Below are 26,461 nucleotides of genomic sequence, written 5' to 3'. Positions count from 1 at the left end.
AGGTTACTAGGCCTGGGAAGTAAGAAGAGGGAAAAGAGGAGATTTAAGGAAAGAAGGGTTTGGTCGAAAGGACCCAACTCTAGAGGGATTCTCGCTATTTATATGTTACCTTCAGCCATTCTAGCAAAGAACATCATTTACACTGCTTGACTGGTCCTTCCTACCATATCATGGTGTTGGTTATCTTTCCTTTTCTTTTCTTTTTCTTCCCTGCAGATTTTGGTCCAAGGTCAGCATGTGCACGATGCCATCCCCCGTCATCCTAGTCCCACTTGCTGTTTGGGGCCACGCTGACATCGGCGATCATGCCCACAAGCCATGGAAATGGGCATATTGAGAAGGCCCTGCTGCGATCAGCAGAGACTAGGAGAAGAAAAATATTGTCTTTGGTAACGATCGGGGACCCACATGCGGAAGCTCGGTTATGCATGTTCTGACTAGTTTGTGAGCTGTCTTTAGATCTACATTTGGGACTGAAAAGAAGAATAAATTGGAATTAAAAGCCACGGGGTGTATAGACTGGGGATTAGTGCTGGTGCTGTATTCCTCCACCCGCATCTAGTAGATATGTGGCTCGGCTGGATCGGGATCAATATGAGGCCTTGGACTCATATTTCAATGGGCTCGTGCGTCATGCAGCTGCATAACCTGACCTGAAAATACGGTTATTTGCGGCTGGATAACACAAAAATCTCCCATTAGTTACTTTACCTTGACACTTTTACTTTTAATTTACTTTATTCAATTTTATTGTAGTTTAATCCATTGATCAATTAAAATATTATTACCTTTTCTCGATTAATTCGGAGGTTTAGGATGTATCAATTAGAGTCGATAAAGCAGATAGAGTCGTGGGCATGATTCGATTTCGAAATTCTCCTAGGGTGGTATTATTTTCCCCCCTTCTTTTTCTCCTATGTCTTTTATTCATCAATTGCCTATTATGGCCATTGTGATATCGCTTGTTCGAGACAACCTTTAGTCCGCAAAGCGTGAAAGTCAAGTGCAGACTACGCCAAGGCAGATTGGAAGCAGACCTGAAAAAGCGGTCAATGCAATGCCGATCGGGTTCAATAGTTAATCGGATTGTTTGTTGGGAGTGATCGTTCCAGAACCACACATGGTGTTCAATTGTTGCAACCATCCAGCGCCGAGTCCAATATGTAAACACTAGCTTCCCTCTTTTTTGGTTCTTTTTTTTTTTTTTTTGTTTTTTCTCCCCCTTTCTTAATTCACCAAATAACCGCCCATCGGCCCAGCATTCATTTTTGGTTTCAGGCTCGATTATATGAATCACATTATCCCAAGTTGGATTATTCAACATGTCAGTTATGGACTGGGTGAGAAAGCTTCGGGGAACGTACTTTGTACAGTCGCATTGTTTTTGCTTTTTAGGAAATATTCCTTTTGCTGCGATCGGTAGCCCTCGCCAATCACGGAGTATTTATTCCGTACTCCGTACTATCAATAAAGATGTCCCGAACTCCTATTCTGTGGATTCTATAGACCCACGGGCATGATTGATCTGCGGTGGGTGACATGGTTTATCGAGTCGTGCCAGGGAAAGGAAAAGAAACAGAAACAAGGCACGGTGAGATGGAGAATTTATAGATTCTAGATAATGACAGAGACATGTCACTACTAGGACTACGAGTGTAGTGCATCATCTTTGCAAGCCCCCAACTCCAATAATTGAAATGGTAGTAGCGGTATATATAGCTCACAAGTAGCACCTCCCCGCGGCGACCTTTCCCATTCTCCCGTCATTGCAACTTTCCACACTCCTGGTCCAAATCACCCTTCAGAGCTAGACTACCAGCATGACAATCCTCTGTCTACATGGCGGCTTCGGCAGCGCCCAAAACTTCCAAGTGCAACTCCATCCCCTAGTTAGTACCTACCAATCATTATACCCCGATACCACCTTCCACTACATTAATGGCGGTCATCCCGCCACGCCTCCACCAGGAAGCGAGGATTACTTCGGCCCACCGCCTCATTACCGATTCATCGAATACGATGGGATTGGGCGGTCCGACGATGTGATGGAGCGGATTCGTCAGCTCCCGAGGGGAGCCACGGCCGAAGATACCATGCGGGTGTTGACCCACGAACATGAGATGATGTCTGCCGATTGTGTGAGAGAGGCGTTGCAGAGACTGTTGGGGATATTGGATGAACATCCGGAAATTGACGTATGTTGGGACCCTCCCTTTCCCCTTCACCGCTTTGGAGGCAACATGGCTGCCAAATACTGATATCTGAACCAGGGAGTCTTGGGCTTCTCGGAGGGCGCTACAGTCGCTGCTACTTTGTTGCTTGAAGAGGAGCGACTTGTTCAGGAGGAGGGTAGGAAGAGACAGCTTAAGGTATGAATATGATATATAGACGTACACAATCACTACCACATCACGCTAACGCATCATCTGCTGGTTTCAGTACGGGGTCTTCATAGCAGGCTGGCCTCCCCTTCGTATTGACGGCGATCGAGTAACAGGCTGTCTGGCGGATGAGACAGAGGATATGATCGAAGTGCCGACGTGTCATATCATCGGGGCGAATGACCCCTACGTGGATGGCACCATGGCGCTGTATGGGGTTTGTGATCCCGATACGGCCATCATGTTTGATCATGGCAAGGGCCATACCATTCCGCGGGACGTGGCGACGATGAAGGAGGCGGCAGAGGTGATTGAGCAGACCAGGAGACGGGGGATTGCTGCCGGGGATGCGTAGGGTTGTATTATACTATTGACTTGACTGTGATCGTTCGTTGCATCTTAGATAGATTGCCCTAACTGTTCACATTCCTTCTACTAACGTTTCCATGCTCCGATTTTTACTCAAGTACAAGGCGAGGAAAGGCTCTTTTTTTCTTTTCTTTTCTTTTCTTTTTTATTATTTAATCAATTACTTATTTTTCTTTATTATTTACTTTTTTCATGTCCAAATCTTTCATCTGCAACTTAACAATCGATATGTAAGATGTAAACGCACTACCCAGTACAGAGTAGACCTGAAAGCCTAGATCGCGGCCACCAAGAAGCAGATGGACAGATATGTCCCATCAGTAGTTGATAGGGTCCTGTAACAGAGCAAATGAAATAGCTAGAAAGGATCAGGAATGTGATGTAGAGGGGGTGTGGGATGTGGGTCAATGTGTCTATCCTGCATCATGCTGCAATGTCTGCAGTTATATATTGGTCTGCTAGTTTAATATATAGTATATCATATTAGGCTACTAGAAGGCGTGCTTGTCCGCCCGCTCTCTGCTACCGCTGCTAATTTTAACCTTACCCACTTGAAATATCAATCCGATGCGTCTCTTTATCTGGTTCTTTCAGTTGTTATAAGTTTCGATTTCTTCGAGCTATGATCTTGAATTTTTGATCCACTATATCTGTCCGCTACAGTGTATTATTTATCTTCACTTGACTTATTTCATCTTGAGATTGTATGTTTCCGCCTAAAAGTGTATTTGGTATCTTGGTACTCAATTTCTTTTCTTTTTCTTTGTTCTTTCTTTCTTTCTTTTTCTTCCTCCCTACTTTTCATTTTCCCGAACCAATTCTGTAATACATGAACCCTATTCTTCCTAATTTGTTTTTCTTTTCCTTTCTTTCTTTTTTTTTTTCCTTTCCGCGCCGGGAGGATCTCCGATAAGAATAGCCTCAAAAATAAGACCCAATGAATTAAATCGATCCATCCCGGTAATCTTAGACCCAGAATAAACATAGACTGCACGATTCTCTGACCTGTATTCCTACTGGCTGTCAGAAATCAGATAAGAATTCCAAAGAAAGCATAAATAAGATCTATGGCAGTGCCCAACCATTCAATCAATGTATACATATAATATATGGTAACATTGAAATATATAAATATATAATTGAGCTGGGAATAGCATCAAGATTTCAAATATGCGAGTTAATCCTGTGGATGATTAGACATGACAGTAGGCCTATGCATGTTGGATGTTGGGATTTTCGGACAATAATTATTCGACTCTGCTGATCGGCGCGGGGATACCGATACTAGTGAATAGTGCAGACAATGTAGATCAATAAACAAACATGACCAAATCAGACTCTGCAACGGTAAAGGAGGAGTCGGGAAACGGAGAATATCATGCCAGCAGACATTGGCAACATGCTTCGGGAGAGACTATTCAGACAACACGAGAAAGACCTATCTTCTTATTGATTTGATGTGCTTGATATCTCATCGTAGATTTCATAACCTCATGCCGAAAATACTCGTAACTCATATCACATCTGCACGTAAATTGTGTCTAAGATAGACAAATAAATCAAACCTTCCCGTCAACAAAGGTCGACATTCGTTGTCTTTCCTCCCCCACCACCCTCTTCTTCGGATAATAATGCCAACAGGCCCAGATAAACATTGTGATCAGAGTCAAAGGGACAGTAATGGCCCAATAGATCCAGAATGAACTGGTCATGACTTCCTTTCCATTATTGTAATCAAAGAAATTCGTTCCGAATAAGCCCTACACTCCTTAGCATTGAGGGATTTAATGAACCTTCAAGCATGTGACATACCGATACAAATGTCCCCGGTAGGTATACCATACTAACGATCGCAACCGTCCGCATCATGGCACTGTCGGACTTGGCGTCGTGGCCGAATCGTTGGGAGACAAGATTGAATCCCTACCAGTGTTAGATATAAGCATGAAACGGAGGTAGGCAGAGAGCACACCAAGTTAATCTCGTTGTGTAACCGCTCCGAGAGCGATCGACTTCGGATCTTCAGCGAGTGAAAGTTCTTGGCTCGTCGAAGTAGGTTTCGTTTGGTCTGGAGCCATTCGCCCTTGTTGACATTGGGGTACAGCTCGTAGGAGCGCGCCTGCTCCTCCACCAAGCATTGCATGGTATGTTCTGCGACCTCGAGGGTCTCATTCGAGTGAAAGACATGCCGTGCAATATCGTGCAAGTGAGGGAAGAAGTCGGGGGTCAGACTGTTTACATCAACTCTTGACTAGGTTTGGTTCAGTATACTGTATGCTAGTATGCATGGGAATAAGGATACCTTCTCAGTGGTCCGGACTAAATCTCGAAGCGCCCAGAAAGAATTATCATAAACACCGATCATGGTGGTCGCAATCACAGCGTGCCAAACATAAGGGTTGCTGTCTGCCTGAGTCGTGGGTAGGATGGCAACCAGGTCACTGGGCGGTTCTGGATGATCGACAATGAAGACCACCTGTATTTGGGTTTCCGGATACCAGGTCACAAAGGCGGTAGTTTGGATCCATTCATACGTATGAGGATCGCGGACGTGTTTTATCTTATAACAAGCCCACGAGACTAAGCGACTTGTTAACAATGCTCACCTGGTTCCCGGTGGGTACAAACCATGCTTGATAGGCTTGTCATTCTCATCCAAAATGTCATCACAGAACAGGGACCCGTTGATGTCCTTGCTAATAACAGGCTGAAATTCATCCGTAAAGAGGCGTAGATACTTCGTCTCATTCAACGTTTGGCGTTTTGAGATTCTACACAGATTAACGAAAACTCATGTCGACAATGAGGGCACACCCTACATAAGCAACGAGTTTTTCGGGTGCTGCTATCGTCAATGCCGGTCATCAGGGGCACAGCGGGACCCATACCTCGAGGTCCAAGTCTAGTAAGGACGCCCCAGTTTCCATCCATGGTCCGGTTCCTGAGCTTATCAGCGCTATGGCCACGGCTAGCCGACACGAACCCACCTCGCTCATAGATGGTAATGCCGTCGGGCATTGTACTCGTGGAGCTAGTGCGAAGCTTCTCCATTAATCGTGTCAGACGGGCCGGAAAGATGGCCCATATACTAGCATAATTGGCGACCGTCCGACTAACAAGTTGGCTGCAGCTGACGGCCGACGGAGGATTTATAGCTGGCGATCGACGAGGCTGGATTTAGTGGCGTTATTAGCCGCCGCGGTGGGCACGTAATCACATCTGTCAAACCATGATGCCCAACCGCTGTGGTGAGGCTTGTGGGAGAAATCTTTGAGTCGCACTGCAGTCTAGTTGAAGCCACAGACATTGATAGGATGGAAGTTGCAGTGCTGTTTTGCACAGCCCATGTATCTACAGGGGAGGAGAGGGAAACCATCAACCGGCTTTTTGTCTGCCCGGCGGCCCAAGCGGCAGTCAGCAGGCCACGTGATTAGACTAAGTTGCACAGGAGGCCTGGCCTGGTGTCGCGAGCTGGCATTGATGGACAGCGTCGGGGGGGCCTGTCGTCTTCCTATTTTACGCTTTGTCGGAGACTGCATCAACCTGCAGGTTCTATGGGTATTATATTCTATCACGGATAAGAACCAATTCCGTCGTCCCCCAGTCGTCCCTCAGACGAGCAGCATCATCAGGCTGGCAGACTGCCTGTCACACATCTAAGCCACGCTGAGACCATCGCCGTAAGCGTAATGTCACTCAGTAGCAATCCACCCCTGCAAAAATCCCCTGAGGGTCTAGCGCCGTGAGTCCAACAAAAAGGCAGTGCCAGTTCTGGATGCCTAGCCTGTCCTACGGCATCAACCCTGGTTCTACGCCTCCTCACTGTCATCCAGGAGGTCAACACTGTCGCGCACGCCAAATGTTGGCGGTGCGACCAGGGTGGTAAACAGCGAGTCTGTTTCACTGGGCAGTGCCAGCCTCTTCGTCTGTGCGGTCGTGCGGAGCGTGCCCAAGACGGTCCGGCTCGAATCCCATCGTCGCGAAAATGCCTTGGCCGCGATACTGAGGGTGATAAATGCCTCACGGTTGTTGGGCTCCTCCAAGTCATCTAGTAATGTGAACAAGGCCTCGGTGATACACTGGATGTTGCTGACGGGCATGCGGTCGAGACCCCAGCAAGAACGGTGGATCCGCATCAGGTGGGCAATATTACGTGCCGACGAAAAACACATCTCACGGGCGCGCGCAGGCGAGATCGTTGGGGCGGGCAAGGTGGAATATTCCTTCAGGGGCTCGTAGATTCTCATAATGATCGCATGGTGATACATACTATTCCGGTTACTGGGGTTCTCATAATTCAATCATCCAGACTTACTGTAGACAGAGGATATGTGGAGCCTCAAGTTTAGTCTTCAAGCACGTGGGCCATCGATCGGAGCAGACGCGAAGACGCTCATGAAGATCGGCCACTTTCGTTTCTGTCTCCGCCCGTGGGCGCGATGGCGCCTCTCGGTGGAAGAAGGTCGCTACATCGTACGCAATCAGACTCAAGCCACAAAGCGCGCTGAACAGACAGACCGAATGCCCCTCCGTTCCTTCGGTGTGGTCCGGATACGGTCGCCATTCGTCCGAGTCGCCCTCATGGCTGACGAAGGGCAAACTGTGGCGCTGCGGCGGCTTAATCAAGGGGCGGCTCTTGTCGGCCAAGGTGTGACTCCTGATCACGGGTTAGTTGCACGATTCGCCCGGAAGGGTTGCGCAAAAGCTTACGTGGCCACATTAAACAAACCCCAGACGGTTCCGTTGACAACTCGAACCATGCGGAGCGTATCCTCATCGGCATCTGACGCTAGAACGGAGTTCTTTTGCGAGAGTTCCTGGATGGCATAGGCAAGTTGGCCGCGGTGAATCCACCCTTGTCGGTCTCGCCCAGTCATCGAAGCACTACACAGTCAGTATCATAGGACTCTTTTATAATGTCACGAAGCATACCATGCCCACAATACGCCTAGTCCCTGGACAGTCGGAAGCGTAATCCGCCCCTCTTCCTTGTCCAGTAAACGCTTGGCCTCCTCGTAGAAGCGGGCTCCTTTCGAAGCCGCGTCTCCCGGTCTCGCATATGCTTCTGGGTAATCCGAATATGCCTGGGGGCGGTTAGATGAGCCTAGCAAGTATATCGAGAAACGTACGCAAGCATCCGCCAGAATTATGTTGACCAAGAACGGTGAGCAAAATCGAGCCGACAGCGATCCTGCCTGCATGTCCCGCACAAACAACTCCTTATCGATCCAGTTTCGAAAGGGATGCGACCAGGTGAACCAGAGCGAGATAAGATGGGAGACGAAATCATTATCGGAGACGACGGTGGTCCACGGTCGAGCGGGGACCTGAAAGCGAGGGATGTCGGATAACCGTTTGGCGTCGAGAATCCGCCGCATGGACCGCGCCTCAGACGGTTGGAGTTGCTTCACCTCCTGGCATACTTCGACTAGTTCCGGAGTCTGGGCCAGGTCCAAACGAGGCAGCTGGTGGTTGATGTAGTAGCGGATCTCGTCCAACGAGGCGTCACTGCGGATGAGGTTGATCAAGGGAACGGCGCGACGGTTGCCACTCTCGCGGAGAACGCTGACGAGCCGGACGAGCAGGTCCTCCTGGTCGGCGAGCTGATCGATTTTGCGTTTGAGGGCGCCGCGACGACGCTTATCGGCGCTCCGGTCGAGGGTACATTCAACTTTGCTCTTGACGCAGTTCGCACAGGGCACGGAACCTGTGCACTGGGGACATCAGTATGTTGGGGAGTGATTGCACATCATGCGCCATGTGCCAAAATACCTTGAGCTTTCGAGTCTTGCAGGCGGCACAGGCGGTGCCTACATTTTTCCTGCGTTGTTGGGCATCGAGAGCGGCGTTGGCACCCGGCGGGGCGGGAGCCAAAGGGCGCGACTTAGTATCGGCCATGGTGCTCACCCATGGTGGAGGGATGGGGGTGAGGGAGGGGAGGACGAACAAGGGGTGATAAAAGAGAGGGGAATAGGCAGAAGGGAGGGGGGGAAGGAGAGTGGGAGGAGAGAGAGAGGAAGAGAGGGGGGAAGGACTAAGAGGAGAGCCTGACGAAGGGGCGAGGGAAAAGCTAGGAGCTGAAGCATGGGAACCATGATTGAACTTGGAAGGAGAGGAACTACTTGGTTCCTACTAACTCCTACTTGCTAATACAGTAGTAGATACCATACCAGGCTGGGTCAATGCCAGTTGCTGGGCTGGAACTTTTTTGAGGGTAAAAAAAAAAAAGAGGGCAGGGAAGAGAAGAAGAAGAAGCGTGACTGGTTGGAAGTCACTTCCAGCTCCAGCTGTTCTGGTGTTACCATGTGCTGATTGGGTGCCGGGTATGCACCGACCTTTCCCCGCCCGGAATTACCGTATCAAGACACTGATTGGCGCGGCTCACCAGGTACCATCCACTGCTTTACTGGTAATCCAGTGGTATTTCCATCCACTTGAGTACACTCACACTCTTCACTTAACTATCTCGTTACTACTTACAGTACGGAGTACTAATTAAGTAGTAGTCCACCACCACTTGCTATCTACTACTTACTGACTAGCACTAACTAGTCCCTCTGATCAGCTCTCCCCCTACCCCACCCCAACCCATCTGCCATCTGCCATCTCGGTTCTCCCCTCCACTCATCTCCCCTACATTCTTCTCCAAGCGTCATCACCATTCCCGCTCACCATCCGCACGGTGGCTTGAGTGCCTCCCGAAGGCAAGAGGAGAACCATTCCATTCTAGCACAGACTGCTCCTCCCGCATCACCTTCCGCCAGCCTGTGCGACCGGAATTCAATTCCTTCGGGTAAGCCGTCCACTACGTACCCTGGTCTATAACATCTTCCTGCTAACTCTTCTGGTTGACATGGTTCCAGCAGACCGTCAATCAAACAGTCAAACTCCCAACTCCCAATTCCCAGTTGCCAGTTCCCAACCCCAACCCCCTCCGGGCCACGTTGCCCCTTCGGCCAGCGACCGACAAACAAACATTCCCAGGCGCCTATCATTGGTGTACTACAGTCCTCTCCTCGTCCCCTTCGAACGTCATCCAGTCACGCGCGGCATTGAATTCCGGTATATATTACAGCTAGCTTGCGATGAGCTCGAATCACGATTTAATTACAGTCTACATATCCTTGCTCGCGGCCGCCACGTCTTGCTTTTCCGGTCGATCCTGTGACTCCACCGATCCCCCATCCATCACGCTGCGATCCCTTTCGTCCTCCCGCCAGAAGTCCTTCTTTCCCCGAACGGCGCGCCGCAGCCAGGGCGGGAAGAATCCGCCCGGAATCCTCCACGACCAGGGTTCCTTTTCATCCTTATTGGGGGGCACGATCCGTCCCCCCGTCAATTTCTCGATCGCCCAGATGATGCCGTTCAGCGTGATGTAGCTCAAAATACCCGCGATCAACCCGTAAGCGATGCTGTAGGTGAACGGCATGATGGCAATGGTCAGGAAGGCGGGCACCGCGTCGCCAAGGTATCGCCAGTTGATCTCGGCCGCCGCCTTAACCATCAATGCTCCCACGATCACCAGAGTGCAGCCAGTGGCCCAAGGGGGAATGGAGGCGAAGATCGGGGCGAAGAATACGGCAATGAAGAAGCAGATGCCCGTCATGCAGGAGGTGAGCCCGGTCTTACCGCCTTCGGAGATTCCGGCGCCACTTTCGACAAATGCCGTGACAGGAGACGTGCCGAAGAGGGATCCGATCGAGACGGAAATGGCGTCCACCATCTGACTAGTCAGTCAAGGTTGCGCAACACATGGGAAAATCACTTACGTAGGCCAGAGCACTGCCTTCGAAATCCTGCGTGCGAGGATCAACCGTCCCGGCAAATCGCGCCATGGAGTATAGCGTGCCGGTGGTATCGAGGATATCCACATACTGCATGGATTAGCTTGCCGTTTTTAGCGGGTGACATCATGCAACCAACCAGGAAGGTAATGAAGGCCAGCCCAAACTGCGATCCGTGCCCCGTGATATCCCAGTCCTGTGCGACCAGCGTATGCTTGATCGGGTGGAAGGTAACGACTTGCTTGAAGAAGTCAAACATGCTGTTACCCAGTTCAGTGTGCGGGAAATACGTCACAGGGGTCGGTCGCGGCCACGAGATGATGGACACCAGCAGGATTCCTATAATGACGGCGCCTTTCACCCGATAAAGCATCAGCAGAGCTGTCAGGACTCCACCACAGAATATCCCGATCCACATGGTCGGATTGCGCATCTTTGCGTCCGACGGACAGAGGCCGGTCGTCGCATCGCGGAGACTATCCACACAGCCTGCCAGTTCAATAGGCGAGTCCGTGGCGCCTGTTACCAACCCGATTCCCGCACTGTAGGTCAGTCCAATCAACGTAAGATACAGCCCAATGCCCGTTCCGGTTGCCAGCTTGATCGACGCAGGCAGCGCGCGGGCCAACCACTGGCGGATCCCCAGTAGCGTCAAGGCCAGAAAGACCCATCCTTCGACAAAGACCGCGGTCAGAGCCACTCTGTACATCCTTGGCTGTCGCCGTCGCCACAGTAAAGATACTATACCCAAATACCCCAGCCGTGATGGGCCACCGCCGCCCAGACAGCTCCGACGCAGGCGCCCAGAACGTCGGCCCCGCCGCGAACCCAAGTACATACAACGTCACACCGAGCGTCGCGACCTCGGTGCTGATTCCATAGTGAAGACTGATTGCCCCAACCGTTGAAGAGAATATCGCGCTAGCGAACGACGCAGTAAACGTCACGTAAGCTAGGATGCCTGATAGGAGGATCCTATATTATTCCATTCCCATGTCAGCGTATATTCACCAAATCCCTCTATATATACATAGATAGCAAAATACACACTTCGTCCCAATCGGCCAATTATGCGGATGCATCGGATCCCCCTCACCCGTAAACTCGACTACATAGCGATCCGGATCCGGTAGTGACGGGGGAAACTCTTTCCCCCCACCCATAGGTAGCCATTCATCCCGGGGAGTCTGAGGCGCCTTGGACCCGACGGTGGATTCGTGCGTTAGACGGAGGGTCTCGATGCGCGAGACCTCGATGTTGGTTTGCGGCCGGCTTAGGGTTCGGGTTTCGGAGGTGCGGACGGGCTCGAAGCTCGCGTGGGCGGTTGGGATGTTGGATAGGGAGGAGGTGCTGGAGGGGGATGGAGAGGGCATTTTGGTGGAGATGGATGATACAGAAGGGGGCTTTTGTGTAGAGATGGCATTGTTGGAGTGGTAGATGGGGTGTATTTATTGTTGTTGGTGGTGGTTAGAAGAGTGATGGTGTCATGGGGAGGGCGATCCATGGTTGGGAGGGTAGGGGTTCGGTGGTCGGCGGATGTGAGGTTAACGGGGTAGCTGGGTTGCTTGGATGATGTAGATAAAGGAACGGGTAGAGCGGGAAGGGAGATTGGGTTTGACGGCTTACTGATGGGGTGGTTTGCTCCGGAGGTTGTTTGTCTTTGTTTTGAGGTGAGTAGTTGGTATGGGTTTGTGGTGTGTAAGTCTCATCATGGAGGATATTGTTGATGAGGGAATGCGCAGATGCAGTCGTGTTTCTATTTATACAGGGTAGGTTTTCTTTGTGTCGGAGGATGATGATAAGCATTTCGATATTGATTAAGCTGTTTATTGACTCGTAACAGCTAGAAACAGAGTCATTGATCGCAATTAAGATAGTGTCGCGAAGCATAGTATATAGGGTCGGAATCCGGCATTGACCACTACTAAAAGTATGATTGTAGATCAATTCATAAGTGACCTACTGCTTATCCTCCATCATAAAACTTAGCCACCTTGGTTGGACAGAGTTGAGACAATGTAATACACTGCCATGTGAAGCCCCGGATTTGGCTCCCGATGACAGCCTCGGTAGACGCAGATCTACGATCGGCTGCTCGCAACGGCTGCCCTTTCGGTCTGCGATCTACATGTTGTACATATTAATAACAGTATCACTATAAGCATATAAGAACAACGAGATCCTCCGTTTATTTCAGGCATATCAACACCCACAGCATCATGTCTGTCAAATTGATCCTTCCCGCCCTCAGCCTCTTCACCCTCTATGCCATCTGGTACTACGCCGACGCCAATGGCCTCCTCGAACTAGCCAGAGAGAGCATCGAGCGCAAAACACTCCCAGGCAGCGATGCACCTCTGCGAACCGTCTACACTGGCTTCCCTCAACTGGACCACTTGCTCACCACCCTAACCACCTTTTTCTGGCCCACCACCGATGGAAGCCACCCTGCCTTGACCCTCCACACCCTCGGATTCGCAGGAACATTTGGCTCCGCTTGGATCCTGATAACCCTAGAGTCATGGCGGCAAGGCAATGCCTGGACACTAGCAGCATTGTATGTCCACCTCCATCTACCTATATGTACCGAGCTAACTTCCTCACCACCAGTCCCCTAGTATTCGGTCTCTCCGCCCAAACCCTAACGTTCGCCTTCGCAGCACCTCTCTACTGCGCCCTACAACTCACCACCTCCATAACCTCCACCTCCCCCACAGCAACTAACATCTACATCCCCAAAACTATCCTCACTACTCTCCCCCTGATCTTCACCCTCTCCTACATCCTCCCAAGCGCCCTGATGGTCCTGCCCCTCTCCTCAACCATAACAACCGACCTAAAGCAACTCTTCATCGCCCTCTGGCAACCATTCCCAGCATACATCTCCATCCTCCTCACCCTTTCCCACACCCTCTTCTCCCCATTCACATCTACCCCTAAACCAACCCAAAAGAACCACAACCTCTCCTCCCTACGCTTTATCTACGCCTTCACCTTCTTCCACTCCCTCATCTCCCATCTCGTCACCCTTACTGTCTCACTATCTACCCTCCTTGCACCTTCTATCCTCTCCCCGGAATACCGTACCTCCCTGCATCCCAGTATTGTGTTTGGGATCCCCACGCCGTGGACATCGCCTGTTATACAGGTGGCTAGTATTGCGGACGGGGTGCATGCGTTCCTGAGATGGGATTACTTGATTGGGTCGGCAGGGATGGTGGTTTGGGCGTGGAGGCTATACGGGAATGCGGTGAAGATGGACAAAGGTGGTGCAATGGGGTGGTGTGAATGGGTGTCGTTAGTGGTGAGAGTGGGGTTGTTGGGGGTTGTTGCTGGGCCCGTAGGGGCGGCGGTGGTACTGGTTTGGGGGAGGGATGAGATGGTTTTCGGGAGGGGGGAGAAGGGGGGTGAGAAAAGGAGTTAAATGGGTTGAGATGAGATGATGGAGATGGTAGAGGTGGTGGAAGTGGCGGGTGAGACTGAATTTGGAGATGTAGTTCTAAGTGGATGATTGGAATGGCGGACTGGAAGTTGTACACGTTGGCCCTGTGGTCGATGTAGGGTTGGGGATTGTGCTGTTTCTCATTGTCTAGGTTCCGTGGCTAGCAATTAGTGGCCCTTGCAGAGTGCATAAATGATTATATGGTGGCTTTATCGTCGTCCTATATTGGAGCGCCATATGGTGGTTATGTCTGCAACCGCGAAGCAATATCAACACCATTGTATTTGATTATGCAGTGTTGAGTGGGATAGTACGTTGAACAGCCACATAAGCAAGAGACTGTACACAGACATAAAGACATACCGATCTCCTAAGATAGTATAGCCTATTGCGCAAAGCATGTTGAACCACGTCGGGGCAGATGGTTGGTGAAACCGTGGAACAGACTCGGATGGCTGCAGGAAACAGTGCACAAGCGTTGGATGTCTTTCACCCTCCAACTGCAGTGACCGGCACTGCTGATTCACTGCTGACTAGATCATTTACTTCCCAAGTAATCCATTCCAAAAATGGATATAGTGAATGATCAATCTCAGAATGAGATTGCACGTGCGCATAAGTGCAGTATGGCAGCATGAATCCTTCACATTATACCCTAAATGGTATGGTCTCCAACCCCGCGCCAGCACAGCTCCTCCACCGCCTGCCAGAAACAGGTAACCGCTTATCGATAAACGCAGGTACCGCAGCGGGTAAGCGACGGCCAACACAACAAAACGAAACTAGTTTCCAACTAGTTCCGCTGCTTGCTTCTCTTCCTCTTTTCTCTCGCCGACACTTGCCCATTCCTTTGGAGCCTTCACCACCTACCTATCATTACCTTTCCTTCCTCGTCTTTTAGTGAATGCGAGTCGACCTATCCATTCTTATCTTTCGGGATACGCAGCCACCCACCCATGGTGGTCTCCGCAAATCCCTCGACGGTATTCCTTAGCGACAGTGTCCCATTCAAGAAAAACAAGATAAACAAACAACCTTATTCCTTCAACATTAGTACATACCCCAATCAAACAATATGCTTGGCGACTCCGAGATCCTCGCCTTAGATAGCAATCTTTCAACCATTATGCAGCAGAACCAGCAACACCATGCCGATGTCCAGAATCTCCTGGAAAAGTTCCGCCAGCTCTTAGAGAACTATAATAACCTCAAAAGCGACTATGAGGAGGAAAAGGAAGCCAGAGAGAAGTACAAGCGCATGGCTAGGGGACAGGTACGCAGAATGATCCGTCAGTACGTACTTTGTCCAGGTCTGACGGTGACTTAGGAGCGGAATCCTTTCGTGCTGGTCCTCGTCGATGGAGATGGCTATCTCGTAGGTAATCCCGGACTCTCGTCAAAGGTCATAGTTAACTCCAGCGTAGTTTAAAGAGCATCTCCTGAAAGCTGGAGCCGATGGTGGCATTACGGCTGCCCGGATTCTTAACGATTCCATCCGCGAATTGCTCCACGATCGACTCGGCCACCAGGCTGACCAATGCCGTGTTATGGTACGCATTTATGCAAACGTGCTTGGACTGTCAAAGTCATTAGCCCGCTCCGGCATTGTGGGACAGGAAGCCCGCTCTCTGTCGCCCTTTACGGCAAGCTTCACCCGGGCCGAGGATCTCTTTGATTTCGTGGATGCGGGCGATAAGAAAGAGGGAGCCGACTATAAGATTAGGGGTACGAATAACTCTATGTGCCGGAGGGTTCTGAGCTGACTTCAATAGAAATGTTCCGCTTATTTGCCGATAATAGCCAGTGCAAACACATCTTCTTCGCTGGTTGTCATGACTCCGGTTATTCTAATCTACTGACACCTTATCGTGGCCGGACTGATCGCATCACTCTCCTCAAAGCTGCCAACTTTCACAGCGAATATGAAAGATTAGGCCTCCCGGTGCGGGAGCTTCCCGCCCTCTTCATGTCTACACCTATTGGTGGAACTGGGAGCCCCTCCAACCATACGCCTTCGTTGTCCACATCCTCTAGACCAATTTGTAAACACTTTCAAAAGGTGTGTGTGTGGAAATCCATGTGCCATCGTTTGCATGTAAACTAATGTTCTCCAGGGTATTTGCCGATACGGTAACACCTGCAACAAAGCTCACATACCGCAGGGTCAACAACTCTCTAGATCCGACAATACCCCCTCTCCTCCAGGAAGGGAATCTCCTACGAGTGCACGCACTCAAGAGTTTTATGCCTCACAACTTGTCACCCACCTCGATCCTATGTGGCAAGATTATATCCCCATAAACTTGGCCGGAGATCGCATTGACACATACTGTCCGATCCCCGCCCACGATGCGTGGGAAGTCTATACTCGCCGCGCCAAAATCCATAAGCCGTGCAACAATTTCCATCTCGGTGGCGAATGCAGCAATATAAGCTGTGAATACGATCACGGCCGTCTCGATCCAAGCTCGCTGGATGTTATGAAATATATCCTCCGCCAGCACCCATGTCAGACGGGCCCGTCGTGCCGATCTACCAAATGCTTCCTCGGCCACCTCTGTCAGAAAGAGGGATGCCGGGGCCTCAAGCCGTGCCGCTTTAACCGACACGCACACACACTCGATTTGCATATTGCAAAATACACGCCGTCCATCAAAAAGGAGACTGGTCACTCGCGTGCTGAAAGCGCCGAGGGGACATATCTACCAGATACTCCCGAAGAGCCGCAGGGCCTAATCGTATTGTGAACGTCCAGTAGGACTATACTCATGGCCAACACATACTATTAAACTGCCTTATATTGAGACAGACAGACATGTGGCAGGTTAGGACTGGACAATTGGTTATGATTCAAGAGGAAAAAAGATGATATAAAAAGGGGGCACACAGGAAGGAAAAAAGCAAATGGTTTATATTGAAAACATGATACGGGTTAAGGCTATCACTTAACCTCACCCAAGGCGCGCAATAGTTACTGACGAGAATGACTGAATCTATATGAAAGTTTCTCAGCCCATTTCCTAACAGTACGTCTCACTTAGGACATGCATATGACCGGTCAGTTCCATTCAATACTGGTAAGCCCCATCCAAGGCTCGGTTGATCCCTCACTCTCCTTCAAAGAAAGCCACCAGCAGATCGGTAGATAGCGACAGCAGCATGTGGGAAGAACCGATGCCAGGATGGCAAATACCATCTCACCAAAGGTATCAGAAAGTATATAAGCCCCAATGGCAGGTGCATCCATTGCTTTTCTCTCCACCATCAGTCACGAAAACATCGATCCTACTGATATATCTTTTCTCAGCTACAGTAAAACCACAGTAACTCTGAACCAAACCAAAAAAAATAAAGAAAAATTGATTTTCGACTCAGCAATCATGAGTGAGCAAGAGAATCCTATCATCCTTCACTGCATTTATTGCAACCATGAACACCCTGAGCTCGATGGGGATGCTCTCTACGAGCACATTGAACAGAATCTCGATGACCTTAATAGACGTTTCAGGGAAAGAAGAGCCCTCAACGAGGAGCATCATACGATCATCGACTGCCCAATGTGGCCTGGTTGCCGTCACAGGCCTCTGACCTCTCTAGAGGGGGACGGCCATGCAATTAGCTGGACATACGTGGAAATAGCATATGACACGATGGGGGACCATAAGGAATTTATTTCTTGCGAATTATGCGGCACCCGTCATGTCATATTGACTGGACAATTCCTCGAAATTCACATCCGCGATTGCCATAGCTTAGTGTTCGAGATTCCCATGGTTGCGCACCCTTCGCCATCTGAACTAACTGAACTCCCACCGTCAACGATGTCTGGATCTGACCCCATGGAGCCCGAAGCAGCAGAGGAGTCTCAGGTGGACGTGTCTGAAGCTGATGTAGTTGAAGCGGAGGATGCTAGGGCGCAGGGGTCCGCAGAGGAGGCCGCCGCCGAAGCCGAGTACGACTCCGAAGAGGAAGAACCCGAAGACCTACCTCATGACCTCGGACCATTCCGCACGAGTCTCGAGCAAGCACTTTCGAATAACATCTTGACTGTCGAGAACTTCGCACAGGTTATATGCACCATATGCCGTGATCATAGAGTTCCCGTCAAACACCTTCCCCGGCTCAATTTCTATAACGCTCTTCGAGCCAGGCTTGCTCCGCTTCTAGATCAATTGATGTACAATCCCAGGGTCCACAACAATAATCGAGTGACCGCCCAATATGCCACGCGCAGAATCCAAGGGACCACCATTGGCGAAGCTATCCTTGAAAACAAAGTCAGGCCGATCCAGGTTCTCTGTGATCTAGGGTTCCGCATCAACGATATTATGCACAGCAACCTGACCGTGCTGGGTGCGGCCATCCTACGCCAGCAAAGCAAAATCGCCCAATACCTCCTGAACCCTGAATTCAAGGAAAAGTACGGCGTCGACCCTTTCCGTCCCGTAACTCTGGACACTAGATTTGCAGACAGCACCACTCCGATTGCCCTATGCGTGAACAGATATGAGTACGGGGTCCTAAAAACCATCCTCAGCTACGAGACACCCCCGAACGTCATGCGAACCGAAGACGTAAATCAGCTCTTCCGATCGCAGCTATGGAACCGCCTTAGCCATATAGTCCACGACCAATACTTCAGGGACGCCATCTTCGCGGCACGCAACGCTCCCATCTCCCCGATCCACTGCGCTGTTGTCAACCCTGACCTTTTCGTCCTGCGAAACCTCGTCTGGGTCCGAGCAGATCACCCAAACATACTCCCCGATTTAGCCGATCACATCAACGCCGAGAACAACACCATAATCCAGAACGCAACCCCTCTCCTTCTCGCCCTCCACCGCCAAAACGCAGAAGCTCTGACTATCCTCCTCAAAACTCCCGGCATCGACCCCTCACGGCCAAACTCCCGCATGCTCACTCCCCTATATTACGCTGCCCGCATAGCTAATCTCGAACTAGCCCGCATCCTAATAGAGTACCGTGCTGATCCGAGAGTTGTCACAGCCATGGGCACGCCGCTTCATGCACTGGTGCATACGTATAGGGAAGCCAAGGAACGGCGCATGGCTGAGAACCCCCAGGAGTGGGCATTCCTCAAAGAAAAGCTTGCACGGCTTCAGCTTCTTTTCTTGGAGAGTGGCGTCGACCCAGATGCTAGGCCTGATGGGGCTGATGCCATGGGCAGGACGGCTGGCGAGGAGGCTGAGCTCGTGGAGTATTGGGAGTTTTCGAATGTGCTTGTTGCGTTTAGAAATGCTGCTGCTGCTCCTGCTCCTGCTGCGGTGGCGTGAGATAGGTGTTGATATTCAATACCGTAGTACCTTGCTTGCGTAGGGAAAAACAAAAATCAAATATCATATCTTGTCCTCAATTCAATTGGCGGATAACTTTTGCTTTGAGATCGCTAGAAATAAAACAAAAACACGTTGCTTGATCATACTTCCTCTGATATATTTCGAACTGTAGTCACCTAATCCGGCTTCAATATGTCCCTTACTAAACATCGTCCCTATTGTCTAGCTTGTAGATGACGAGGCAGCGAAACCTCTTAGATTCTCCTTTGTGAGGTAGTTTAGATTTCCGTTATGCATCTCATTTAAACAATACGGAAGAATGTCATTATTGCATTATATACCTAGCCTCAGGTATTGTCGGTATGCATTGCCGGGCGAGGTCCTGAGCTAAAATGTCCTATTATGCTATTCATATGCGGATGAGATGTGGGATATTACCATACTTATCACTCTAAAACCAAATGTTAATCTATGCCTAATTATATTCTACAAAACCAGGCAACATTGGAAATAAAAGACTTTTCTGTAACTCCAAATGCAAGATAAACGGAACTCCAGGCTAATTCGATGCCACGTATACTGCATGCTCAACTGTAAGACCACATTCTAATACATACAATTTCACAAAATCAATCCTGGTTCTCCTCAACTGCCCTCTCAATATCCCCGATCTTCCTCCTCCCAAAACGCAACTTGCTTCTCAGATTCTTCTCCTTGATCAGCAGTGCGCGCTTGCGTCTCCTCGGCGGGTAATTGATCGGGCTTTCGCCACCAGTGAACACCACTAAATCGTAGATGAACGCCCCGAACAATCCTCCGAAGATGTCGGCGACCCAAGGGCCCCAGATCCACCAGGCATGGTACTCTTTGAAGAGGTGTCCGCCCCACCCGGCCATTACGGCGACGAGCCGGGGGCCGAAGTCGCGGGGGCCGTTGAATGCTCTTGGTAATTATTAGTCGTCGGGGCTTCTGGGGTGGGGGAGAGAGGGGGTACGTACCCGCCTGTGTTATATCCTAGGGCAAGGACTAATACGGTGATCAGTATGCCGATGATGAATGCTTGCATTCCTGCTCCTGGGGGGGCGTTGGTGTCGTCACCCAAGGCCATGATGGTTCCGACGAGAATAGCGGTGCCTAGGAACTCATTGAAGAATGCAGTAGCTGGACTGACGAATTGTTTTGGTAGAGTTAGAAATGCTTGGCTAGCTGTTGTTTCGCTTTGTGGGAGGTTGGTCTCGACGGAGAGGTTGACGATGGCGTCGTGGTAAATGGCGTAGGCGAATCCGCCGGCGGTGATGGCGCCGATCAGCTGAGCGAGGATGTAAATAACACATCGGCGGGCGGGAAATCCTCGCCAGAGGGACATGGAGATTGTGATGGCGGGATTGAGGTGGCCACCGGAGATGCCACCAACAATGTAGATGCCGATCATGAAGCTGAAGCCCCAACAGGCACTCTGGGTCATCCATGAGCCGGCTTGGCCGTCCGATGTGTAGGTTGACAACCCGCCGCAGAGACCGAGAGTGATGGCGATGGTTGTCTGGTGATTGTGTGTTAGTTTGGGCTGTATTAGAATAGATAGTCCAAGTGAATACTCACCCCCAACCACTCGCCCAATGGCTCCCTCAGATAATATCGAATCTTGGACCACTTATTGAAAAATCCCATCTCATTCTGGGGCTCTTCGCCATTCTCTCTAGCTTCATCCGTCTTCGGAATATCCGTGGGCGGCTCTTCTGACGCTGGAGGCGGGCGTTCTCGTCCATCCTCGTCTCTTTCTTCCTTTCGATCCTCCGGCAAGGCTCCATACCGCATTCCGTCTCGGACAACATGGGGCAGCGGCTGCGCTAGACTCCAGACAGGCTTGTCCCCTTGCATGTTTCCGTATTGAGGATTAAATGACTGATACTCCGGATGCATGTAGGCGCCCTGTTGAGGTAGTGGTCCATAATACGCATTCGGACCTGCCAGGGAGAACTGTGCTTGACTCCCATAGCTTTGGTTCCTCAGGGTAGCGGGAGGCTGGCTTCGATAACTCTGATTTTGAGATACGCCAGTGCGGTGACTGGCATGGCTTTTGTTTCGCGAGAAATTTGTGCGTTGAGTTCCATGACTTTTGTTGCGAGAGACGCCCCTCCTGGAGGTCTCTTCGATAGGCTCATCACCGTCTTCGACCTTGGAAGATCCGCCCTCCGTTGTGTCAGACGATCGATAACCTCTCGATTCGGTGTCGACCTCTACGAGCTGTTAGCGGGAAACATTACTTATTCCATTTACACTTACGATCGAGCTCTTTGTTGAGAGACCTAACCGGGTGCACCATGGCAGCAAGATAAGCAGTCGGGATTTGTACAATGGCAGTCGACTAGCTTGCTGTAGGAGAAAATGGATATCTTATACTTGGGTGGTTTCGTTGGGGTTATATCGTATGTTTCGCCAAGATTGCGTCACAGAAGGTTGACCAAGGAACGACCGACTGCAACCATTGGTGGGTTCACACCCAAACCCTCGATTCTTCCACGCCACACCTAGCCCTTTGGCAGATTCTGCACGTTTCATCCATAGTTCCAGCTGATAGATCTAGTCTGGGTCTAGGTAAGGTAGGTGAAAATATTCTCTCGAGATTGATACCAGCAAAAATCAGCCGCGTTGAGGCGATCATCAACATACCGCCTTGTTAGCAAGACACTAGAACCGGGTTGATTGCCATCCAGTCAGCTCATGCCATGGCAGAGTACAAAGTAGCTTGTTGCCCGCCGTCCGCCCGCCCCACAGACCTGAATGATGCCTGAGCAATTAGGTGCCCAGATGAACTGCAAGAGGCATTAAGAGTAGGCAGGTCCTTACGACAAGATGGCACTCCTCGCTGCTCATTGGCGGGTTGCATAACCTCACGCTGTGCGACCTGGGTGGGTGGAAACGGACCCGTTCCTTGCACGATCTCTTCCACTCACCGATGGCGGCGTTTGATCGGCGACTTCGGGCCCACCCGTGACATGCTGGCCCAACAGCCTTTCTTGTACAAAGTAGTAGGTTATAAGTGAGCCGCGAGTGACCGACTCTGATTCTGATAAGCTGGGTTCGAGGCCGACACTTCCAGGGGAAGTATGGTGAGACCATGCGCCAAGGACAAGGCTACGGCCGTGGTTCAGTTTGGTCCGATAAGAAGTTTGTGTCTGCAGACGTCATTTGGGTTGATGCAGGTGCCACCAGCTGCGAAGTGCCTCTACATAATCTCCTTCGATCAAAGGGGTGATAAGAGAAGCCATTATGGAGATGCAGAATAAAGTTGACGACAGAGAAAGAGCGGAATTACCTGATCCGGAAAGTCACGCACATGACGTCATCACGTGGTCCTTCCTGATCGAGACTACACGTGATTCAAAGATACAACCCTCTTTAACTTCATATTGAAGTCATCAATTTATGCCATCTGAACTGTTATTCACGGTAGCAATAAATCTAGACATGATATAGAGTCAACACTCGGCAACAATTATCGTGCCACACCTTGCATTATATTGCTTGCCCCCCGGTGATCCGCTTGAACTGACTCTCCGTATACCTCCAGACAATCTCTCCAATGCCCATTTCTCGCAAGCCTTTCAGAACCTCAATCGCATTATCCGAGCTCTCCCCATCCGAGGTAACACAATAAACACCCCCTCGCAACTTTCCATCCACACCCCGCGCAACCACGACACTCTCCGACAGCGGCACCCCGTCGTCCCCATCCCGCGCCGGATACTTCGCACTCGTAGCCACAAAGAGATGTCTCTCTCCGCTCTCTATCACAGGGATACAGACCCAACGGCCGAACAGCAGGAGAGCAAGCCAGACAATCCACATACGGAGATTATCCACCTCTCTGGTTATCCCGGTTTGTACAGCTCCGGGGTGAGTATTGATGAACGATACGGTTGGGGCTTTCTCAGCTAAGGTCTCCAGAGCCACCGTAGTTAATGACGTGATATGCCCGCGAAAAAAGGGGGCTGACACCTTTCTGCCTTCGAAGTCGGTGGTGTCGATGGGGCCTTCGGATCCGGCTGCCCCGACAGTTATGACGCGGCGGAGGCTGGTGGCTTGTTGGAGGAGAGGGAGGAGGTTTAGGATGAAGCGTATGCGGGCGAAGTAGAGGAGGGAGGTGATCTTGCGAAGTCCTTCGGGTGTTTCTGCAGAATAGATATCAGTCGTACATTCGGAGTACTTTCACGCCACGGTCCGGGATATATATTCGCTGAGATCACCCACCACTATGTATAGCCGCTATTCCCGGCGTGAGAACCAGAAGATTGAGAGTGCTTTCCTTGGTCTTGATGTTACGACAGACCTCGTCGACATTGCTGAGCAAGCTCACGTCTGCGGGGATGAAGATATATTCCCCCTCTGGATTCAGGGCTTCACATTCGGCGACGATACGGTTACCCGCGTCTTGTTTGCGACCGACAAAATAGACGCGGGGCCGTGTAGCATGCTTAGCGAATTGCTTGAGGGTTGCTTCGCCAATGCCACTTGTTGCTCCGACAAAGACAGCTACCATGCCCTGGGGAAGGGATGTAGCAATCCGGGCATTGGAGGATTGGATATCGGCGAGGACTACCATTTTGTGGATGTTACAGTGATTTGACAGTGTCAATGAAGCACGACGTTGGTAATTGCAAAATGACTATTGAAACTTTATTGCTTATATACCAGTATGTAACCAATGGCATTGTTAGTCCCTTTGCAACTTCATCCTCTCAGCATTGGTAATCCGAACAGGATGCTTATGCCACAGAGCGCCCGGGTTCAGCCGTATCCGGCACGGATCACGCTTCCCGGGACCCGGTAGGGCGAGTCGACCCCGGATGATGGAGGTTCTATAAATGCACTTCAGCACGGACATCAAGCCCTTCCTGCCGGACTGAAGACAGAAAGAGTGGCTAGTGTTGCAATGAAGTATAGACTTGTGTACTCCCAGTGGCATCACTGTGCAACTACTGACTTGGTGGTACCTGCCCGTTCGAGTAACGAAGGCCGATGCTCGGTTTCTCGGGCTTGGCCACGTGCCGGACCGCTTCAGGATTCTTTCGCCGACAAGAAATGGCCCTCCTTACAGCTTCATGCTCGATCAGACAGATTTCATGTTATCTTGGAGGTTGACATATAATGATTCATGATAACCTGGATGCCTGACATGCCGTCGTCATCATCCCTCCACATCCCAGCAAATCACAATGGTAACCCCCACTACATAACTTTGAATTCACAACTTGCCACATGCAGGACTAGCCTCAGCCCTAGTAGCAATCGCAAAATGCCCCCAAATCAGATAAAATTATGAAGCCAAACCTGGTTTGCCTCTACCAACCAGAGACACAATCCCAGCCAAAGTGGGGGGATTGCGCCGAGTGGTACGTCAGCCGGGCAGCCAAATCAAACCCGACCTCCGACTTTAGATCCACTGTAGCGCTTCCGCCGACGCGACGACCACGAGTCGGCCATCCTATATTAATCCTGCAGCCTGCCATCGCCGCGCGAGAGACGCTTGGGCGTCTAATCTTCGATTCTTCAACGATGCTCGCTCGGGACACTGCTACCGAGTTCTTCTCGGTAGTCTCACAGCAAGATGACTTCCCAGACGACAAGCGAGGGGCTCCCCCTCGCGGCCAACATTTTCGGATTCGGTGTGGCGGCCCTGGTGGGAGGAAGGGCCTTCATCGCCATCGTGAATCGACTGCGACATCGACAATTGACCCTCGACACAATGTTTCAATCGGATGGGTATGAAGACCGCGATGGAATTGCAACACCAGAATCTATCAAAGAATTCTCCGACAAACCCCAACGCGTCGCGCTTGCAATCGGAACCGGAATTGGTGTCTGGTTATCGTTATCGGAAGTTGTTGTGTTCAGCATTGTGTCTGCTTCCACTGATGATTTCACACGATGGATGCGACTTGGAGCCTGGGGAACCCTGGCCCTCAGTACATGTGCGGTCTGGATGGAAGACGAATGCACGCTTCGGTTCCGACACGGCATTCAAACAAGCATCGGGTGCATCGCCATGATGGTCCTTCTAGTTGCAGATCAGTACCAATGTTACAAGGCATTGGATTTTTCCTTCCTGTCTTGGTTCTTTCTGCTTGGCCAGTCTTGCGCCGCTTTGGGCGCCTGCATTGCTGGAACGTCATTACCTCGTCGACCGGATGTTTTTCACAATGGGACTGTGGTGGACCGCAAAGGATCAGCAACCTTCTTGGACCAGCTTTTCTTCGGATGGGTGGGTCAGCTGCTTTCTGCGGGTCAGAAAGATGAGCTGGAGATCAGCCACCTGCCTGAGCTCGAGTTCAACAGCCGTTCACCTCAGCTATTTCACGCTTTTAGCCAACAATGCACGGCTTCTACCTCAAGCCTTTGGAAGGTCCTTGTCCTCAGTCATCGGAAAGCCCTATCCATTCAACTCCTTTTGACCTTCCTGAATGGGACCATGGCATTCGTGCCCCAGTTTTTTATCTTGGGAATCTTGCAGCGTCTGGAAAACGACCCTGATGATCCTTGGCTATGGCTTTTTGTTCTTGGACTGGGCGCATCGACTATCGTGTCCGCTCTTATTGAAAATTGGAACCTCTATGTCTCATCCAATCTGATTGCAGTGAGGCTGCAGGAACAGCTATCAACAGTGATCTATGACAAAGCGTTACGTTGTCGTGCAGTGAACAATGTCGGGACGGATTCGCAGAGTGCCAGTACCACCAGCCCATCTAGTCAGGGTACCATGAACTTGGTCGCTGTGGATGCAAAGAAAGTGGCTGACTTTTCAGCCGTTGGCTTTCATCTTTACGAGGCACCACTGAAACTCATTATTGCGGCTATTTCGATTGGCCGGTTGCTTGGACCTCAGTGCCTACTGGTCGGTGGCTTAGTACTTTTTCTTGTATCTGCTGGAAACTTTTACTCAGTCAGCCAGTTTTCGAAGCAACAAAGAGGTCTTTTAAGGTCTCGTGACAGCAAGATGGGAGTCATCAACGAGGTTCTCCAGGGTATCCGCCAAGTCAAATTATCCGCTCTGGAGGAAAAATGGGAAAACCGCATCAACGACTCAAGAGGGAAGGAGCTACACAGCCAGTGGCAAGTTTATAAGTGGGAACTTCTCATGTTCGTTGCTTATAATGTCACCCCGGTTGCTGTTTCCGCCGCTTGCTTAGG

The 26,461-nt window shown here is 50.6% G+C and overlaps 10 protein-coding genes across 10 annotated transcripts; 5 read left to right on the top strand and 5 right to left on the bottom strand.

Annotated features, from left to right (window-relative positions):
* Positions 1 to 1,820: 1,820 nt before the first annotated feature.
* An13g02420 (uncharacterized protein) lies at positions 1,821 to 2,736 on the top strand (the record flags this gene model as incomplete). The annotated part of the gene is made up of 3 exons (XM_001396343.1): positions 1,821 to 2,195; positions 2,271 to 2,369; positions 2,440 to 2,736. 3 exons carry the CDS (start codon positions 1,821 to 1,823, stop codon positions 2,734 to 2,736), a joined length of 771 nt encoding a protein of 256 aa, XP_001396380.1.
* A 1,573-nt stretch (positions 2,737 to 4,309) lies between these two features.
* On the bottom strand, positions 4,310 to 5,768 carry An13g02410 (uncharacterized protein; the record flags this gene model as incomplete). Its single annotated transcript, XM_059743894.1, has 6 exons — positions 4,310 to 4,510; positions 4,563 to 4,673; positions 4,723 to 5,001; positions 5,053 to 5,330; positions 5,379 to 5,493; positions 5,565 to 5,768. 6 exons carry the CDS (start codon positions 5,766 to 5,768, stop codon positions 4,310 to 4,312), a joined length of 1,188 nt encoding a protein of 395 aa, XP_059602116.1.
* A 791-nt stretch (positions 5,769 to 6,559) lies between these two features.
* On the bottom strand, positions 6,560 to 8,648 carry An13g02400 (uncharacterized protein; the record flags this gene model as incomplete). Its single annotated transcript, XM_059743893.1, has 6 exons — positions 6,560 to 7,031; positions 7,066 to 7,407; positions 7,461 to 7,634; positions 7,683 to 7,834; positions 7,880 to 8,464; positions 8,523 to 8,648. The coding sequence occupies 6 exons, from the start codon at positions 8,646 to 8,648 to the stop codon at positions 6,560 to 6,562; spliced, it is 1,851 nt and encodes a 616-aa protein (XP_059602115.1).
* A 1,216-nt stretch (positions 8,649 to 9,864) lies between these two features.
* On the bottom strand, positions 9,865 to 11,907 carry An13g02390 (uncharacterized protein; the record flags this gene model as incomplete). The annotated part of the gene is made up of 5 exons (XM_059743892.1): positions 9,865 to 10,473; positions 10,520 to 10,624; positions 10,674 to 11,235; positions 11,375 to 11,509; positions 11,585 to 11,907. 5 exons carry the CDS (start codon positions 11,905 to 11,907, stop codon positions 9,865 to 9,867), a joined length of 1,734 nt encoding a protein of 577 aa, XP_059602114.1.
* Positions 11,908 to 12,753: 846 nt separating this feature from the next.
* An13g02380 (uncharacterized protein) lies at positions 12,754 to 13,958 on the top strand (the record flags this gene model as incomplete). The annotated part of the gene is made up of 2 exons (XM_001396339.1): positions 12,754 to 13,091; positions 13,145 to 13,958. The coding sequence occupies 2 exons, from the start codon at positions 12,754 to 12,756 to the stop codon at positions 13,956 to 13,958; spliced, it is 1,152 nt and encodes a 383-aa protein (XP_001396376.1).
* A 1,093-nt stretch (positions 13,959 to 15,051) lies between these two features.
* An13g02370 (uncharacterized protein) lies at positions 15,052 to 16,723 on the top strand (the record flags this gene model as incomplete). Its single annotated transcript, XM_059743891.1, has 4 exons — positions 15,052 to 15,249; positions 15,401 to 15,701; positions 15,749 to 16,035; positions 16,091 to 16,723. 4 exons carry the CDS (start codon positions 15,052 to 15,054, stop codon positions 16,721 to 16,723), a joined length of 1,419 nt encoding a protein of 472 aa, XP_059602113.1.
* A 633-nt stretch (positions 16,724 to 17,356) lies between these two features.
* An13g02360 (uncharacterized protein) lies at positions 17,357 to 19,270 on the top strand (the record flags this gene model as incomplete). Its single annotated transcript, XM_059743890.1, has 1 exon — positions 17,357 to 19,270. The coding sequence occupies one exon, from the start codon at positions 17,357 to 17,359 to the stop codon at positions 19,268 to 19,270; it is 1,914 nt and encodes a 637-aa protein (XP_059602112.1).
* A 632-nt stretch (positions 19,271 to 19,902) lies between these two features.
* On the bottom strand, positions 19,903 to 22,612 carry An13g02350 (uncharacterized protein; the record flags this gene model as incomplete). The annotated part of the gene is made up of 8 exons (XM_059743889.1): positions 19,903 to 20,215; positions 20,272 to 20,813; positions 20,873 to 21,517; positions 21,557 to 21,646; positions 21,944 to 21,961; positions 22,051 to 22,086; positions 22,228 to 22,408; positions 22,590 to 22,612. The coding sequence occupies 8 exons, from the start codon at positions 22,610 to 22,612 to the stop codon at positions 19,903 to 19,905; spliced, it is 1,848 nt and encodes a 615-aa protein (XP_059602111.1).
* A 177-nt stretch (positions 22,613 to 22,789) lies between these two features.
* Positions 22,790 to 23,876, bottom strand: An13g02340 (uncharacterized protein; the record flags this gene model as incomplete). Its single annotated transcript, XM_001396335.1, has 2 exons — positions 22,790 to 23,445; positions 23,525 to 23,876. The coding sequence occupies 2 exons, from the start codon at positions 23,874 to 23,876 to the stop codon at positions 22,790 to 22,792; spliced, it is 1,008 nt and encodes a 335-aa protein (XP_001396372.1).
* A 1,005-nt stretch (positions 23,877 to 24,881) lies between these two features.
* Positions 24,882 to 26,459, top strand: An13g02330 (uncharacterized protein; the record flags this gene model as incomplete). The annotated part of the gene is made up of 1 exon (XM_059743888.1): positions 24,882 to 26,459. A coding segment is annotated over one exon (1,578 nt), but the record flags the coding sequence as incomplete, so codon positions are not given.
* Positions 26,460 to 26,461: the final 2 nt, after the last annotated feature.

This window comes from Aspergillus niger, assembly GCF_000002855.4.
Source record: "Aspergillus niger supercontig An13".
Lineage (NCBI taxonomy): Eukaryota > Fungi > Ascomycota > Eurotiomycetes > Eurotiales > Aspergillaceae > Aspergillus > Aspergillus niger.
The sequence above is the reverse complement of the archived record's forward strand: the minus strand, read 5'-3'. Positions and strand labels throughout refer to the sequence as shown.